At 37.2% G+C, this 19516-nt stretch overlaps 1 protein-coding gene across 1 annotated transcript in view; it reads left to right on the top strand.

The window, feature by feature from the left end:
* Positions 1-19516, top strand: part of RYK (receptor like tyrosine kinase) — a gene marked incomplete at its 5' end in the record, with an annotated part of 85501 nt that overhangs the window by 58042 nt on the left and 7943 nt on the right. Inside the window, 4 exon segments of the mRNA XM_081105996.1 lie at positions 1170-1239; positions 4915-5047; positions 6446-6555; positions 6720-6879. Coding sequence (XP_080962122.1) covers positions 1170-1239; positions 4915-5047; positions 6446-6555; positions 6720-6879 — 473 coding nt within the window.

A 19516-nucleotide genomic window follows, 5' to 3' on the forward strand; every position in this document is an offset into this window, starting at 1 on the left:
GGGTCTCTGTACCGGTTAATGGGAAAGTGGTATACGCTTACCAACTGGTGTGGCCCTCCAATGATTACTAGTTTTTGATCCTAAAAACATCCTGCCAGCCCCCAAATAGCCTGGCTATCATTTTGTTAAAAATTATTTAGATTATAGAAAGACTAATAATAAGGCACAGCCTGTCGTTTACTGAGTGATCCTAAATATTTAGCAGTTTTTAGACAACTAGAGTTTATTTCACTGGACATTGGTGTGGATCACCGTTTCCAAAGAAGTACCAAGTGTTCCACATCCTTGGCTTTTTGTCTGCGTATTTGACATTCCGACAAAAGTCTTAACTAAGTGAAGCTCCCTGGATAGGGACACTAATAACAAGTCGTGGGAGAGGGAAGTAAATTAAACATCTGTTAGAGTTGGAAGTAAATGAAATTTGCAATTTATCAGCTTTACGGAGTGAATGTGACATGTAATCCTAGTGCCTGAGCTCAGTGGTCCAGATTTTGTTGGTTTTGCATTTTACTAGGTAGGGCTGGGATGTGGATCTTGGCTTTGCCAATCTTTATATCTTCTCCTCCCTCTAATATTGCATTGGTCAGAAGCTTTATAAATTATTATTACTGTTTTTACTGTTATTATTACTATTTTTACTGTTGACAGTAAAAACTATTTTTATGGTTTCTTTGAAAGTGTTTTTAAGGATATACTCATGTTTTTGGCATCTAAGACCTTTTTTTAAAAAATGACACTCATTTTTAATTTTATAATGAAAATATACTTTTTGCTTATTGGAAATGTTCTTTTCAAAGAGTGGAGAAATGCCTTCTCTTTAATTTTTTTTTCTTATTGATTTGTATAAGCTCTTTAAAGAAGAGGGACAGAAAGGAAAAGGAAATTAGCCCTTTGTGTGCCTTATGTGTTGCAGATATTCTTCCAATCTGTTATTAACTTCTCAACTTTGTTTATAGAACCTTAATTTCTAAGTTTTATGTGGTCAGATTTATCTTTAATGACTTCTGTTAGTGTTGACCTATTCAACAAGACACTACCTACTGCAATAGAATTTTAAGCAAGACCTATTTAAATTTACTTGAGACAGTTATTTACTAAAAGCAGAGAATAGTAATGCCATATGTATATACAGTATTGTCATTCAAAATAATGTCTTTTTCTTGACATAGATCAAGCTTCTGAAATTCAGGTGACAATGATGCTCACTGAAAGTTGTAAGCTGCGAGGCCTTCATCACAGGTGAGAGGAAAAGCCACCAGCACTTGTTAAGCATGGTGGCACTGTACTTCACATCTTCATTTTAAGAACATTGTGATGTGTTCTGAATTGAATAGTGTCTTTTTGGATAGTTTGGGTTTTCTCTGAGTATAAAAGGGAAAGGCATGCTCATAGCATAAAATTTAAAAATGCAATCAAGTCTATACAAGAGCATATAAGCCCACATCTGGATAATCATAGCTAAGCATTGGAGAGTTTATACATATTTATGTGCATATTTCCCTTTAAAAATAGAATAATGATAATACATGTGCTAAAAAACTTTATGAAATTTTTGAACCTAGAGAATGCTGAAGTCAAGAATAATAAACACGAAAAGTTTTTATTTATTGTTAGTTATTAACATCTTGCCATTTTTATTTGCATGTGTACATTTAAGTGTATGTGTAACATCTGTCTAGATAGATGGTATTAGCTCTAGAATTACCACAGTTATCCAAGTAGGAGAGGAGGATAAATGCACGCATCCCCCCCCCCCCCCACGAGGGGGGTCAGCGCCCGTCGGCATGTATTAGCTCTAGGTAGGTAGATGGTAGATATTTGTGAGTGTGGAAGTATTTTAAAGTAAATAGGACATCTTAACACTTTTGATTCATTTAAAAGAATATCTTTCTATATAATCATACACTGTTACTATCCTTAGCAAGGTTAACATGCTTCTTGGTATAACAAAACAATATCTCACCTTTCATGTCAGTCACTATAAATTCATGACCACATTTGAAAAGGCTGCTTAGTAGTTCATTACATCAGTGTCCCACCACATTTCATTTAACCAGTCTCTTGTTAGGCCGTAGTATGATTTTCGTCGTTGTTGTTGTTGTTAATCCTCACCTGAGGATATTTTTCCATTGATTTTCTTAAGGAGAGTAGAAGAGAGAGGGAAAGACAGAGAGAAACATTGATGTGAGAGAAACACATCGATTGGTTGCCTCCTGCAAGAGCCTCGACCAGGGCCTGGGCCAGGGAGGAGCCTGCAACTAAGGTATGTGCCCTTGACTGGAACCGAACCCAGTACCCTAAGGTCCGCAGGCCAGCGCTCTATCTACTGAGCCAAACTGGCTAGGGCAGTCATAGTATGATTTTTAAAAAGATACTTGTAGTTCTATATGAAGAGCTTTTAAAATATGTTTTATTGATTTTTAGAGAGAGGGAAAGAGAAAGAAAAACATTGGTATAAGAGTAGAACATGATCAGCTACCTCCGGAATGCCCCCTGCTGGGATCAAACCTGAAATCTGGGCATATGCCCTGACTGGGAATCAAACCAGCAACGTTTTGGTACACGGGATGACACCCAACCAACCGAGCCACACCGGCCAGGGCTAAAGAGCTTTTTTAAAAGCTTGATATTAGTCTTCTTCATAGAGCTATGACAAAAAGCTTTTACCTTCTGAGCCAACACAATAGCCGTTGGTGTGAATGAATCAAAATTACACTTTTTTTTGGTCAGATCAGCAAAAAGTGTTTTTGGGGGGTGCCGTGGAATTTTAGTACTTTATGTGTGCCGCGAGATGAAAAGGCTGAGCGTCGCTGCCTTCCAGCTCTGACTCTGCAAGGACACTCAGCAAGACTGAAAGCTGGATGCAGTTCTCGCCCAAGTTCCCACACAACCCACCCTTCTTCCACCGTGTTCTTCTCTACGGCACCTGCTTCTGCTCTCCTCCACTCTTAGATCCCAGACCTTCCTCCTTGCCCTCCTTTACTTTATGAAATGGGTGGAATGAAGAGCAGCCGTTTGTACCTTGAGACATTTTCATGCCGCTTGTTACCTTTCCCAGAGGGGATTTTAATCCTCTGATGATAGAAAAATGATGTGATCTCCTCTAGCAAACTTGCTGTGCCTGGATAAATGCCTTAAACTCTGCTGAGGGAATTTCAGTCATGAGGAAAGGAGCAGAGGAATAATTTTGGGGGAGGTGGTGGTAAAGAGCTTGGGCACCTCTTCACATTCCTCCTGAAATGCTCCCTTAATCCTGAGGGCAAACTTGCTGTAGTCGCTTTAGTGTGCATGGGACTTCCAGGAGTTTTCATCTCCCCTGTGCTCCCTTTTGTTCCCCAGGGAGGAAATGTCCCGGGGAAAGTGTGAGGGTTTTGGAATCAGATGAAGATTTGCTTTTTATTCTTTGTGTACTTGCTTTTTGACCTTGACATTACCTAACCTCTCTCTTCACTTCTGCCTGTGAAGTGGGACTCATCGTCACTGCCACTCTCAGGCTGCAGTGCAAGCAGAAGCCTTACGGAGAGGTTACCTCATACAGGTTTACTTATCTGAGCCCACATTTCCCCAGCTCCTCGAGCCAGTGCTTCCCCTCTGGGAACTCCTGCACACACAAGGGGAGCCCACAGCTTTCACATGCACAGGCCACAATGTGATGGTGGGTTTAGAAGAGAAACACGTATGCTCAACTGAGACAGTTTAGGAAGTGCAGAAAAGCAAGTGAGAACTGATCCAGAGTCCCACAACTCAACACAACAACTCCTTAACCGTGGCATCTTTCTGTGCAGTTTTATCCCTCTCTCACCCCCCATGACTGTAATTATCCTGCAGACAGGTGACTTTTGTGTCTTGCTTTCCTACGAGATCAGCTGTTACTCATGTTCTTGTAACAGCTCTTCTTTACTTACTTTTTGGACATTCAGGTGGTTTGCAACTTTTTGCAATTAATAGTAATTGTCCTTGCTCTCGTAGCTTTTTTCCTTATTAAACATGTTTGGAAGCAGATTACGCTCAGTTAAGGAACAGGAATGTTTTTAAAGCTATATTATTTCTGTGTTTATCAACTATTAAATGCTTGCTTTCTGTGATATAAAATAAGAGGCATTAGGTGTAAAAATAAGAGTCCGTGTTAGTTTTTGCCTTCTAGGAGTTTTCAGCTTAGTGGGGAAGATAAGGTAATTATATAAAAAGTCACATAACTGTGGGAAAAATTAACGGTTATTTCCAGATACCAATTAGGCAGTAGGGTGAAATGTATTTATTGTGCCATAGAAATGAAAAAAGGAAAAAGATTGTTTACCACATGCTTAATTTTGCACGTTACAGCAACGTCTTATGGTTGGTGAGATTCCTGTGTTAGAGGCATGGAAACTAAGGCCAAAAGAGATGGTCGCACAGACAGTTAATGGTAAATTATGGTTTTGGAAATTGGATTCTAAATACCATGCGACCAGCTAAGATCATCTTGGCTTTTGCGACAGTTTCAGCCTCTGAAAGGCCTTGATTGTCATATTCTTGTCCACCGTCTGCATCAGGCCTTTTTTTAAAGTGTGATGATGGACAGAATCGGATATTATCATAATATTCTCATAGTCAAACATTTGTCTCTAATTATCCTTTAGAGTAACGAGGGAGTGTGGCCAGATGTGTCTCCAGAGAATTCAGTCCATAGGAAGCAGCTTTGAGTTTATAACTTTCCCCATCGAGAGAGTGCATCTATGGGAAATGTTACAGTCTACTTTAAAGGAGCATTTATAATCTTATGTTTTTAATGGTAATCATGTTTCTAAGTACATATGTGAGAGATAATTCTTATTTTATTTTAGGTTTTCTTTATGGTATTGCTGTTTATTCCAAGTAAGCTCCTGAAGTTTTAAGTTTCACTTGTGTTTCGCCTGATTTCTGATTATTTTATAGAAATCTTCTTCCTATTACCCATGTGTGTATAGAAGAAGGAGAAAAGCCCATGGTGATACTGCCTTACATGAATTGGGGGAATCTAAAATTGTTTTTACGGCAGTGCAAATTAGTAGAGGCCAATAATCCTCAGGTGAGAAAATTTGCCAAGCACCAGTTATTTACCAGTAGTTTCTGATGTTGTCTTTGAAAGCAGATGTTTATATTCTTAGCTATTCTCTGTGTGCAGGCCTGCAAAAAGAAACTCAAAGTGAATCAGAAGGTATAACCTGTTGGTCTAGAGCAGTGGTTCTCAACCTTCCTAATGTCGCGACCCTTGAATATAGTTCCTCATGTTGTGGTGACCCCCAACCATAAAATTATTTTCGTTGCTACTTCATAATGTAATGTTGCTACTGTTATGAATCCTAATGTAAATATCTGATATGCAGGATATATTTTCATTGTTACAAATTGAACATAATTAAAGCATAGTGATTAATCACAAAAACAATATGTAATTATATATGTGTTTTCCGATGGTCTTAGGCGACCCCTGTGAAAGGGTCGTTCGACCCCCAAAGGGGTCGCGACCCACGGGTTGAGAACTGCTGGTCTAGAGGAAGATTGCTTTATGATTCCTGCCTAAAGGTGTACACTTTGTTGATGCTGAAGTTTTTCCTTGTTTACCCATTGTGTGTTTATTTAGAATCACCTCCAAATCCCTGTAACACCCTCCCAGTCATTTCACGGCTGTACAATGTTAGTCATCTAAGCATTTCTTTATCTGCACTGCTTGTGCCATAGCTGCGAAGCATTAGTCACATTGCAAACGCATCGTGATGGTAGTGGTGCCAAAACCTAGTAGGTGTTTGCTGCCACCGTATCTTGTAGCCCCATTAAGTTTGTTTCAAGATTTTATAATAATGTCCTTACTACGGTTGCCAGGAGAACATGGATTCAAAGGCTGCATTGAGTATTTGGCTTAATATGTTTGACATGCTTTGTAAACGGACAGGATTAAAGCTGGTCCCTTAACCAGTGGTTGGAGGCTGAAGCCCCAGCATCACTTGGGGAGGAAAGTCATTCCTCTGCCCACAGAAGTGGCATCCTGGCTCCAGGGAGCACCCCAGCGTGGAGAGAGCAGTAGGCTTGTAGTGTTTGAAAATGGCCCTAGGGGATAATCTCCTACTAAAAACTATTTGAGGAGAAAAGAACTGGTTATTGAGTAATAAGCATCTGAAATGTTACCTTGTGTGTTCAGCATTGAGCAGACACTTACGAGCAGCTAGCTGCTCTGTGTGCTGGATGCTGGGGAGCTATATACCTAACAGATGAGAGAAGGAAATGGTAAATTATTTTACAGAGTAAGGACCATAGTAGATAGAAGGACAAGGAACGTATTCTTAGTCAAAAAGTAGCTTTAAAAAAAACAAACAGCATGTAAGTATTAAAAGTATTTTGGGATAGAGTGGGATTATGGAATAACATAAGCAGCTGCCATCATATTTTTTGTGCTAACTGCAAACATTGTCATTTTCTGTTCCCACAGGCAATTTCTCAGCAAGACCTGGTACACATGGCTATTCAGATTGCCTGTGGAATGAGCTATCTGGCCAGAAGGGAAGTCATCCACAAAGACCTGGCTGCTAGGAACTGTGTGTAGGTGCCACGGGCTCATCACTGTCAGCCGATGTTTAGTGTTCCTTGGATTTGGGGTTCTTTCCAGAAATCACAGTGGGAATTACATTGTATTTAAGAGTAACTGTGACCTGTATTTTTTAAATACTCTGATTGCATTTGATATTTGTATCTTTACTTTTCAGCATTGATGACACACTTCAAGTTAAGATCACAGACAATGCCCTCTCCAGAGACTTGTTCCCCATGGACTACCACTGTCTGGGGGACAACGAAAACAGGCCAGTTCGGTGGATGGCTCTAGAAAGTCTGGTTAATAATGAGTTCTCCAGCGCTAGTGATGTGGTAAGTGCTGGGGCCCAGATTTCAACAAAATGGAAACAAGGCTTTCTGTTTTAAAATAATAATAATAATTACCATTATTATTATTAATGAAATCTAGTAACTTTTCCCTGAAATTTCTCATTGAGAAAGCAAGTGTAGTTTAGCTCAGCCAGCCAGTTTACAGAGAGAAGCTGTGACCCAAACTATGGCCCATCGTTGTGTGGCATCTCACAATAACCAGATGTGGAGCACTGTTAACACTATGGGGTAGCTAACTAACTACTATTATCTCAGTATTAAAGGTGACAACATTGAGGCTTAGTGAGGTTACAATATTATTTTTATTTTCTCATTGAAGTCTCAGAATGACTAAGTGGTTCCAAGATCACAAAAATTTACTGTTTTCTTTTTTAAAATGACCTCTTCTAAGTATTATGACCTGTGTAATTCATAATTCCTCAGATGTCACTCTTTCCCTCTGTCAGCTTCTGGGTGGTCTGCCCACTGGAGCAGATCATGTAGTGGGATTCTTTATACTTACTGATGATCAGTTTCAGAAGTCACATATACTTATGGGTATTTTGCAGGCATTTTTAAATTCTGTCACTTTTTATTCTGTTTTGAAAGATGAATTTATTTTCCTGTCTCTTACTGGACTTTATTGTAGTGAATATTCAGAGGTTAGCTTAGACTGCAGATAAGGTAGGTATAAGTACAGGGAGCTGTGGAAATATATTTTTGGTCACAAAGTACCTTTTTGAAACATTCAGAGTGTAGGTATAAAGAAGTATTTTGGGCCCTAACCGGTTTGGCTCAGTGGATAGAGCGTCGGCCTGCGGACTAAAAGGTCCCAGGTTCGATTCTGGTCAAGGGCATGTACCTTGGGTGCTGGCACATACCCTTCTCTCTCATACCCTTCTCTCTCATCAGTGTTTCTAACTATCCCTCTCCCTTCCTCTCTGTAAAAAATCAATAAAAAATATTAAAAAAAAATAAAGAAGTATTTTGGGATAGAATGGGATTGTGGAATAAAATAAACAGTTGTGCCTGGCTGGTGTGCCTCAGTGGTTGAATAGTTGACCCATGAACCAGGAGGTCATGGTTCGATTCCCAGTCAGGGTATATGCCTGGGTTGGGGGATTGATCCCCTAGGTTGTGCAGGATATAGCTGATCAATGATTCTATCTCATCATTGTTATTTCTCGCTCTACCTCTAAAATCAGTAAAAACATACTTTAAAAAAGAAGCAGTTGCCATCATAATTTTTGTGTTAACTGCAAACACTGAATGATCAGTGATATCTGTTAGTGTTACATGTAAAATCATAATAGAGTAATTTGTTACAAAGTTACAACTGTAAAAAATGGGCTTACTATATTATTATATATTGTGTCTCATTTTATTTATAGTATCAAATTATCCTTTTACTTCTACTGCTAAGTGTGTGTGCTGTAAGGATTACTCTTTTAACACACTCTTTCCCTCAGTGGATTAGCGTCCTGTGGCCACTGTAACGAATTACAACAACCTTGGTGGTTTTCAGTGACAGAGATTTATTCCCTCAGAGTTGAGTTCTGGAAGCCAAATGTGTGAAATCCAGAGGCAGGCAGGGCTGTGCTTCCTCCAGAAGCTCTCAGAGGCAAACCCTCCTTACCTCTCCCACCTTCAGGGGGCAGTTGTCCTTTCCTGGTTTGGGGCTGCCTCCCCCTGCTGCATGTTCAGATCACTTTCTCCTCCCTATGTCTCTGTCTCTCAAAGCTCTCTCTGCCTCTCATAATGATGGATATGATTGTATTTAGGACCCAGCTACATAAGCTAGGATAAGCTTCTATTCTCAAGGTCTTTGACTTAATCACTTTTTTTTTTTTTTGCCAAATAAGGTAATATTTACAAGTCTCAGGGGTTTGAATATGGACATATCTTTGGGGCCATCTTTCAACGTACTACATTCAGTAATTGAAATTAATTAAGACTTCTGTATTGAAAACTTGATATTTTCATTTAAAATCCTTGACATTAGAATGATTTGATAAGGGGAGAAACCCTCTCTTGTTAATTAAAATCTAATTACCTTTTTTTCTTTTTCAGAAGCGAGGTTAGCTATTTGATAATAGGGTGCCTTTTTTATATATCAAGTGTCTTGATTAAATGTGTTCACTTGATGTGGATGAACAATTTACTTACGTTGTCTTTTGCCTTTTTTTCTGTTAATTAAAGTCTTCTATTGTGCATATCTTCAAATGACTTTGTTTTAACTTAAAATCAACCACTCTCAGGGAAAAAACAACAACATATCTGACACTTGTCATACAGGCAGAGTAAATATGAGGGATGATGAGGAAGGGAGGTTTTCCTTTAAGAGCAGCTGCACAAGTTCACCGTGGATAAAAACTTGTTGCCATAGCTGTTCCCAGCCAGAGGCTTGGGTGGGGAAGTACATCTAGGCTCTTAGATCTGAACCCTAGGGCTCCGCTTGTCTAGCAGTGGGGAACTAGGCCTCTCAGAGCTTTCATAATAGAATAAAACTTCTCTAACATGTCAAGAAGTTACAGTTTCAAGCAAAACAGTACAAATATGCAAAGCGTCTAAAGAAAACCTGGAAGCTTTCTTTAGGGAGAAGGGTTGCTTTTTTGTTTTTGATTTTTCTCAAATAATATAAAAAGAGAAAACAGAATTGGAGTTTTAGGCCAGCACACAGCTACGGTATTGAATGACAGTAAGGACCAATTGTACTCTTTGATAGGGTGCTTGTTTTTAGGGTTACCAAATCTTTAGTCAGGAGTTCTGAATCGTAGCTGGAATTCTTCACCAGTTTCTACATTAAGCAAAGCTTTGTTTATAGGGTGTGGGGGAAAACAGGTTTAACTTTGGTTTTAAAATATAGTTTTCTTGTTTTTTTAAATATATTTTTATTGATTTCAGAGAGGAAGGGAGAGGGAGCGAGAGATAGCAACATCAATGATGAGAGAGAATCATCAATGGGCTGCCTCCGGCACGCCTCCTACTGGGGATCAAGCCCAAACCCAGGCATGTGCCCTGACTGGGTATCAAACCCCTCCAAATACTAATATCTTTTGCCTTAGATAATTGAGGTTTAAAGGAAGAGGAATACCCTTTTGTTTCCTAAGACTATGATGTTGCTGTTAGTGTAAAAATCCTGCTTTTCAATTTTATAGGATTGAATATTTTTTGAATTCTTAAATCAGCTACATCAATGATAATAATAATAAAAATTACTTGATAAAAAGGAAAAATAATTCACCACCCAAATGCAATATGTACTACTCTTAATGAAGAGATTAAATATAAAGTTTTGTGGCCTGTCTGGTGTAGCTCAGTGGTTGAGTGTCAACCCACGAACCAGAAGGCCACGGTTTGATTCCCAGTCAGGGCACATGCCTGGGTTGCAGGCTCGATCCCCTGTAGAGGGCATGCAGGAGGCAGCTGATCAGTGATTCTCTCTCATCATCGGTGTTTCTATCTCTCTGTTCCTCTCCCTCCCTCTTAAAAACATTAAAAACACACACCATGATTTTAAAAAGAAAAATGTGAAACGAAACAAAAACACTCTCATAGATACAGAGAACAAACTTATGGTTCCAAGAGGGGGAGGTAAATGGGAGGATTAACAGAAAAGGGGAAGGTAATTAAGTACAAAATTCCAGTTATAAATGTTTGCGAGTGTAATGTACAGCATAGGGAATAGTTGCAATAACAGCAAAGTTATTAATATTGCAATAACTTTATAAGGGACAGATGGTTACTAGACTTATTGTGGATCACTTCATAAGGTATACAAATACTGTATACTAGAGGCCCGGTGCATGAAATTCGTGCATGGGAGCATCCCTCAGCCCGGTCTGCACCCTCTCCAATCCAGGACCCCTTGGGGGATGTCCGAATGCCGGCAGTTGGACATCTCTCTCGCAATCTGGGACTGCTACCTCCTAACCCAGGGGTGGGCAAACTTTTTGACTCGAGGGCCACAATGGGTTCTTAAACTGGACCGGAGGGCCGGAACAAAAGCATGGATGGAGTGTTTGTGTGAACTAATATAAATTCAAAGTAAACATCATTACATAAAAGGGTACGGTCTTTTTTTTTTTTTTAGTTTTATTCATTTCAAACGGGCCGGATCCGGCCCGTGGGCCGTAGTTTGCCCACGGCTGTCCTAACTACTCACCTGCCTGCCAGCCTGATCCTCCTAACTGCTCTCCCCTGCTGGCCTCATCACCTCTAACTGCCTCTGCCTTGGCCCAGCCACCATAGCTTTGTCCGGAAGGACGTCCAGAAGATGTCCGGTCTAGTTAGCATATTACCCTTTTATTAGTATAGATAAATACTGCATCGTATTGTACACCTGAAACTAATATAATATTGTATGTTAACTATAATTCAAAATATATTTAAAAATAATAGTATAAGTCAGGAAAATGTATAGGTATAATCATTACGCTTTTTTTCTTTATGGATGGAGTTGGGAGTTTAAAAGCTATACTTAATTTTCTGTTTTGGGGCTGAAAAACATCATGCAGATTCACATGCAAAACAAATAATATAACCTCACTCCCACCAGAGTCCCTATACATGTAAAATACATATTTTAGGTATAAATGTAACAACTAATTATATTACTGCCTTGGAGGGGACATTTTCTTTGTCCTTTTAACATTTTTGGTTTTTGGTTTTTGTTTTGTTTTTTTTTTAGTTAAAAACTCTACATGATTTTTTTAGGAATATACTAATGTTCTCCATCGTACAAATAATACATTGTATCTCTGGGTTGTGTTTTCACAATTTTTAATGGAAAGATTCTATATTTCAATATGTCAAGATTCTTATAAAGCTAATATCAGCTTTTAACTGTTGAACTTAGGAAATGCGCACAACTAGATTTGACTAGTTATAAATCTCCTTCAAACATTATTTTAAGATATGATGTCATCATGGGCATTCTTAAGAATTTCTGGATATTGTTTTTATTCTGTTTCATCAGATGTGAATTCCATCATAGATTTTTTTTTGTTGACTTTCTTTTCCTTTATTTGAAAATAATTTTTTGATTTATATCTTCTTTGAATTCTTTAGCTAATTGTAGCTAACAATTCTGCTGTTAAAAGACTATCTTTTATTAAGAGACTAAATGCAATCAAGAATGCACAATTAAGAGTTTCGTTCTTGTTGGTTTTCTTGTCTTTATGGTATTACATTGTGTTTAAAAAGCATTTTCTTGGGGTAAACAAGTCAAGGAAATGGTTTTAATGCGAATCACATCAGTGTGGTTTATGGGCACAAGGAGATCCTTTAAGACAGAGGTCCTCAAACTACGGCCCGCGGGCCACATGCAAATACAAATATTGTATTTGTTCCCATTTTGTTTTTTTGCTTCAAAATAAGATATGTGCAGTGTGCATAGGAATTTGTTCATAGTTTTTTTTAAAACTATAGTTCGACCCTCCAACGGTCTGAGGGACAGTGAACTGGCCCTCTGTTTAAAAAGTTTGAGGACCCCTGCTTTAAGATATTGGAACAGTTTTTAGGGTGCAGGGCCTCTATACTGTTTATTTTGTAAACATGAAGCATTGCCTGGAGGAGGGAGATCTGTGAAGTTATCTGGGTAGGACATTTAAAGGAGAGGGTTTCTTATTACCTGTAAACACTGCCCCTTGGGAAGTCATTGCCACGCCCTGAGCAGACCTGAGCAGGAGAAACTCAGATTCATAACTTACCCCTGAGGACTGGTCTTTTGACCTAAAACTACTCTAGTATCAAAGATAAAACTGTACTTTTCAGAGAATCCTCCCCCCCCCCCCATCACCATTATCTCCACTATACCCTTCTCCACCTCCCCACCCCACGCAGTCACCACACTGTTATCCGTGTCCGTGAGCTCTTTCTCTTTTTTTTTTCCTCAATCCCTCTAGAAAACTTTTTTGTTTTATGTTTTATCTTCATTATTAATTTTAGAGTAATGCTGAGATGCCTAATATGTATTTGCTGCCATTATGGTTGCAGATTTTATATTATCAATAATCTTAGACTTACTGTTTAAATATGAAATTCGGGTTAAGAGGAATTGATATAAAGACATTATGGAAAAGCTAAAGAGATGATAGTATTATTCAGACACTAGGAAATAAAGATTTGAAGTTTAAAATTAAGATACTGTTTAGTTTTATTTAAAAGTATTTATTATCCCTAATATTTCCTGGGAATGAGGAATAAATGGGTTTACTTCAAGAACAGTTAATATATTTTCAGAGGTGACCAGTTGCTATTTTTTGATTGAGTAATTGCCTTGATGTATTTCCTATGTTTGGCTCTCCCTAAGAATAGATATTTTCCTTAAGAGATCTTGTTAGCATTCCTGCCCTGCCCTTTGTATGTAACATTCCCTTCAGATAGACCCAGTGCTCTGGTGGAGCAGTGTCTTGGCATCTGGGACAGTGGAGGAACATGCCATGAATAGCAGAAATGTATGACCGCCTGGTAGGCATCCAATGTTGGCTCTTCTGTTTTCCCTAATCACAGAGCCTAGGACAGATTTACAGCAGAAGGAGTATCTTTTCAGTCACGTGTAATATTATGCCTAAAGATAGCTGATTTTTAAAGTTGTATTAGCAGCACGTACTGAATTTGATATATGATGCAATCAATGCATTTTATATAGTCATTGTACATCTGGGTATGTTTGTTTAGCTGGAATAAAAAAAATATTAGCCACAGTGATAAAGTCTGGAGGAATATTAAGAGTTTTAGTTAATAGTTAACGTTGAAGAATTATTAAAAGGACCCGATCCCTTCAAGGATTACTTGTATAACTTTATTGGATCTTAAAGTTTAAGTAGTAAAACTTTTTTAGAGTAACATAATCCTGTAGTTGTATATTTCAGTTATTGAAAAGGCCTAGAAAATGTGTATGAAAAATTAAAATTCACAGAATAATAAAATCTTTAAAAATTGGATATTTAGGAGGGATATATACTAATAAAGCCTATATCTTGTGCACAGTGGAGTGTCAGTTTTGAAAACTTGTGAAAATTGCTTAATGTTAATAAGTCTAGTAAATGCAATCTTCCACTGCTAGGAATATTTCTCCATGAATATTTCTTCAAAGTGAAGGCTTAAAGGTCCAAACTCCTTCCCCTGTTTTTTAGAGCCTCTATTCCTTAATCTTACTGTCCTTGTCCTTTTTTAGCTTCATAAAACCCCTGTACATTTCCTTATATTCTGCATGTCAGCAAGTCTGGAATTCCTGCTGGTTCCAAACATACCAAGGCCTTTTATGACCTTTTTTAAATCCTCACCTGAGAATGTTTTTCATTGATTTTAGAGAAACATCAGTCAGTTGCCTCTCGTACTCTCCCCAACCAGGGATCAAACCTGCAACCTTTTGGTGCATGGGACCACGCTCCAACCAACCGAACCACCTTGCCAAGGCCCTTTATGACCTTTGATTTTGTCTTTTTTCGATTCCCCAGAGATTTTTGTACCGACCTAATACCATCTATCACATGCTACCTCATATATATATTTATGGACAAGTCATTCTCCCCAGAATGGGCAATGGGAACGCTGTCTTAGTTATTTTCCCTTAGCAGATGTTCCATAGTTAGAATTGAAGTTGACATCCATATATATGCCTTTGGGGTCATTTATTTTAAGAACAGTCTCAGCCAGCAGTACTGATCTTATCTTTGGGGAGCTGTGTACTTGACTGTGTAAAAGAGTCCTGAATGGCCTTACACTGGCCTCTTCTCTCTATTTCCATGTTGAATCCTCACATTTCTCTTTGTCCCACTCCCATAGACTTCCCATCAGATATCCCGTTTATTCTCTTGACCACAGTTATTATCTGAGTAAATGATTTATTAATTTACCTACCCTTTTAACTATTAGATCTATTGCATAAATGTCTACTATTCCTTTTTACTCGGGGCCCATGTTTCTGAAAACTTGAGTGCAATCTTTGATTTGTACTTTAATTTAGTTATGCTGTTGCAATAAATCCTAAGCCACTGTGAAGATACAACATAATTGAAGACAGGGGGTAGAATATCTGGTTTGGGGAAACATGATTAATTTTATATGGGGCATGTTGAGTTTAAGAATGCGGGTCTGGAATTCTGTAAAGGCATAGAAGCAAGATATTAGAAACTGGACATTAACTTCCTAAAAGTGGTGATTGAATGAACTAGAGCATTTGACCCCAGAGGTAGTGAATATCTAGAGAGAAGAAAGCCAAGGGAATAGGGAATGTTTATTTTTAATTAGTGAGAAAAGAAAGAAAATGGAGAGATAGGAAGAGAATCCAGAGAATGCTGTGTCATAGAAGCTGGGGAAGAAAATATTTTCAAGGAGAATCTAGTCTGTAAACATATTTGCATTGGTCAGAAAGAATGAGGAAATCATTGGGGGGTGGGGAGGAGTGAAGAAAGAGGCTTTTGAACAAGCAACTTTAGTAAATCATTAAAGATAGATGTGATATTTGACACTGTGGAAGGTGAAAACATGGCGGCAATAAATATATTACACTTTGAAGTTCAGCTGTGAAGAGAAATGAAAAGATCATAGCTTGATGGGATGGCAGGATCAAGAGAGGCTCTATTTTGTTATTTTTTGCGTTTTCTTTTTATTATGTTAGGCTGTTTGGTTTGTTTTTAGGCCAGGGAAGCAAGCGGGAGAAAGAGGTTGGAAACGTGGTTATTGGAGGGGAGTCTAAGAGATGATGGGTGAGTGCGCCCAGGAGTCCAGGTGAAGATACAGTCTTGGCACAGGAGGAGGTCCACCTCCCTTCTGAGATGGAAGTAAAGTAAGAGATAGGAGAGAGAAGATACAGAAAACTCCTGAAGAAGGATCTCTTACTGAGCTGGCGGACAGCTTCAGTTTGCTGAATATATGTGTAATTGTGGTCCCCAAGGACATGAGTGGAGGGTCGGGTGGGTAGAAAGAATACTGAAGAAGTCACCACTGAAATTTTTCCAAATTTGGGGAAAAATATAAACCCATAGATCTAAGGACTCAGCAAACCCCAAACACAGGAAACCTGAAGAAACTAAACCACAGCACGTAGTCAAATTGCTCAAAACTAGTGATAAAGAGAAAATATTAAAAGCAGCCAGAAAAACAAAAATACATGTTAATATGTTTAACAAAGGGACCAAGGAAAGGGTGGCAGCATATACCTCATTGGAAGCAATGCAAGGGAGAAAACAGTGAAGCAACGTTTTTAAAGCACTGTAAGAAAAGCTGTGAACATAGAGTTCTATAACCAGGAAAGTATCTTTCAAAAATGAAGGAGAAATAAAGACTTTTTCAGAACAAAATAGCTAAAAAATTCATCACCAGCAAACCCACACTACAAGAAATGTTGAAGGAAATCCTTTAGGAACCAATGATACCATGTGGAAATACGGATCTATACAAAGAACAAAGGGCACCAGAAATGGTAACGGCATGGGTAATACGTAAGTTTTTTTTTCTTATTATTTATCTCTCTTTAAAAGGTAATTGAAAACATTTCCAAGCCCTCTCAGGAAGTGACCAAATAGAAAGTCAGTAAGTTGAATGACAGTGTCAACCAACTAGATCTAATTAACAATTATAGAACACGCCATTCCAACAGCAGCAGGATGCATATTCTTTTCAAGAGCACACGGAATATTTACTAAGCTAGACCATATTCTGGGCCATAAAACAAGTCAGCAAATTCAAAAAGATTTAATTCATAAAATGTGGGGTTTTGTGAATACAATGTAATTGATTTAAAAATAAGAACTAGGGATCTAGAAAATCCCCAAATATTTAGAAACTAAATAATATACTTCTAGATAGTTCATGTGTCAAAGAAAAAAGCAAAAGGGAAATTATAAAGTATTTAGAATTGAATTAAACACATTTCAGAATTTGGGGATATATACTAATAAACATCAATATTAGAAAAGGAGAAAAGTCTCAAATTAGTGATCTTAGTTTTCACCTTAAGAAACTAGAAAAAGAACAAATTAAAAACCAAGTAAGTAGATAAAGGAAAATAATAAAGATTTAATAGAAGACAGTGAAATGCAAAACAGAAAAACAAGAGAGAAAATCATTAACAATAAATCTCTTTCCAGACTAAGAAAAAAAAGAGATTACAAATTAACAATATAATGAATAAGAGATAATATCATTATAGGTTCTCATAGGTATTCATTAGTAAAATATTATGAGCAACTGTTTCCCAATAAATTTAGACACAGACAGATTCTTTGGAAGATAAGAACTTTCAAAGCTCACTCAGAGTAGATGATTAGAATAGCCCTAAATACACATTAAATAAATTGAGTCTTTAATTAAAAGCCTGTCCTAAAAGAAAACTCTAGGTCCATAGTGAATTCTGGGGCACTGTTGAGTACCTCCAAACACTCCAGGAAAAAATAATACATATTCTATATAATTTTCAGAAAATTGAGGAAATACTTTCTAATTCATTCTGTAAGGTTAGCATTACCTGAAACAATACCAGACAAAGATGAGAAAACTATAGCTCATTATTTCTCATGATCCTAAATTCAAAAATTTTAACCTAACGTTTAGTAAATAGAATTCAAAAATATATTTTAAAAATAATATTGACCACATAGGCTTTATCCCAAGAATACAAGTTTGTTTTACCATTTCAAAATGGTAAATTTTCTGTATTAACATACTAAAAAAGAAAAACCAGATGATCATCTCAATAGATGCAGAAAAGTATTAGAAGAAAATTCAAAGTTCATTCCTAATAAAATTTGCTAGCAGTCTAGGAGTAGAAGGGCATTTCTATCTGATGAAGGGCATCTACAAAAACCAAAATCTACAGCTAGCATCATACTTCCTGCTGAAAGACAATGCTTTTTACCTGATAACAGGGACAAGAGGGATACCCACTCTCATCACTTCTCTTCAGTATTGTACTTGAGATTGTACTTGCCAGCACACTAAGGCAAGAAGAGGAAATAATCGGCAATAAAAGATTGGACAGGGAAAAGTACTATTTGTGGATATAACCATCTATGAAGAAAATCCAATGAGCTATACAAAATAGCTACTAGAACTAACAGATGAGTTTATAAAGATTTCCGGATACAAGATCAATACACAATAATTTGTTGGATTACTGTACACTAATAATGAAAAATCAGAAATCAAAGGTTTTTTTAAAACATAAAAAGCATCAAAAATATGAAATTCTTAGGAATATATCTGACAAAACATGTGAAGACCTATACAATGAAAGCTATAAAACATCCTTATGAGAAATTAAAGACCTGTATAAATGGAAAAGTATACCATGTTTACTGGTTAGAAAACTTAACGTTAATATATTTATTCTCTCCAAGTTGACATAAAGATATAACATGGTCCCCAAAAAAATCTTTGCAAGCTTTTTAATTTTTTGGGTAGAAATTGGCAGGTTAATTCTAAAATTCATGTGAACATAATAGGACCTAGGGTAGCCACTACAGCTTTGAAAAGAACAGAATTGGAGGTCTGATTTCAAATTATAGTAACCAAGACAGACTGGTATTAGACTTAAGGTAGACAGATCAGTGGAACAAAATAGAGTATCTAAAAGTTGACCCACATAATGTACGGTCAACTAATTTGCAACAAAAGTGCAAAGGCAATTCAGTGGAGAGAGAATTTTCTGTTAAACACACAGTCCTGGAGCAGTGGATATCCAACTACAGAAAAATGAACTTGGATCCATACCTTCCTCCATACACAAAATTAACTCAATAGACTATAGACCAAATTTAAAATCTAAAACTATAAAGTGTCTAGAAAAGTACATAGAAGAAAATCTTGGGACTTTGTGTTAAAGATTTCATAGATAAGACACCAAGATCTATAAAAGAACAATTTAGACTTCATAAAAATTTAAAATTTGTGCTTTTTGAAATAGTGGTGAGAATGAAAAGACAAGTCATATGGAGAAAATATTTGCAACACATATCTGATAAAGGACATATATGCAGGATATATACAAGTACTCTTAAAACTCTGTAATAACGAAGCAACCCAAGACAAAAATGGGCAAATATTTTAAGAGACACTTCACCAGCAAAGATATGAATGGCAGATAATCACATGAAAATAGGGTCAATGTCATTAGTCATTGGGAAAAGTGCAAACTGAAACTACAATGAGATGCCATTACACATCCATCAGTATGACTAAAATGGAAAAGCCTGTTTACAAGGATATGGAGGAACTATAGCTCCTACACTGCTGGTGGAGATCTAATATGTACATTCACTTTGGAAAACAGTTTGGCAGTTTCTTAAAAAGCTAAGCGTATATGTACCATATCAGTCATTTTGCTGCTGGATAAATGAAAGCATATGTCCTTATAAATACTTGTACACAAATGTTCATAGCAGCTTTATTTTTAGTAGCTAAACCTGGAAATAATCCAGGTATCCATCAACAGGTAAATGGATAAACAAATCACTATATTCATACAAAAGACTAATTCAACAACGAAAAAGGATGAACTGTTGAAACGTGCTGCGCCAGGGATAAATCTCAGAATCCTTATTCTGAGTGAAAGAAGCTTGGCAAAAAAAAAAAAAAAGGTTTCAGTTTAAATATTTCATTTATATATAATTTTAGAAAATACAAACTAATCTAT

Source organism: Myotis nattereri (assembly GCF_964212035.1).
Source record: "Myotis nattereri genome assembly, chromosome: 14".
Taxonomy (NCBI): Eukaryota; Metazoa; Chordata; class Mammalia; order Chiroptera; family Vespertilionidae; genus Myotis; species Myotis nattereri.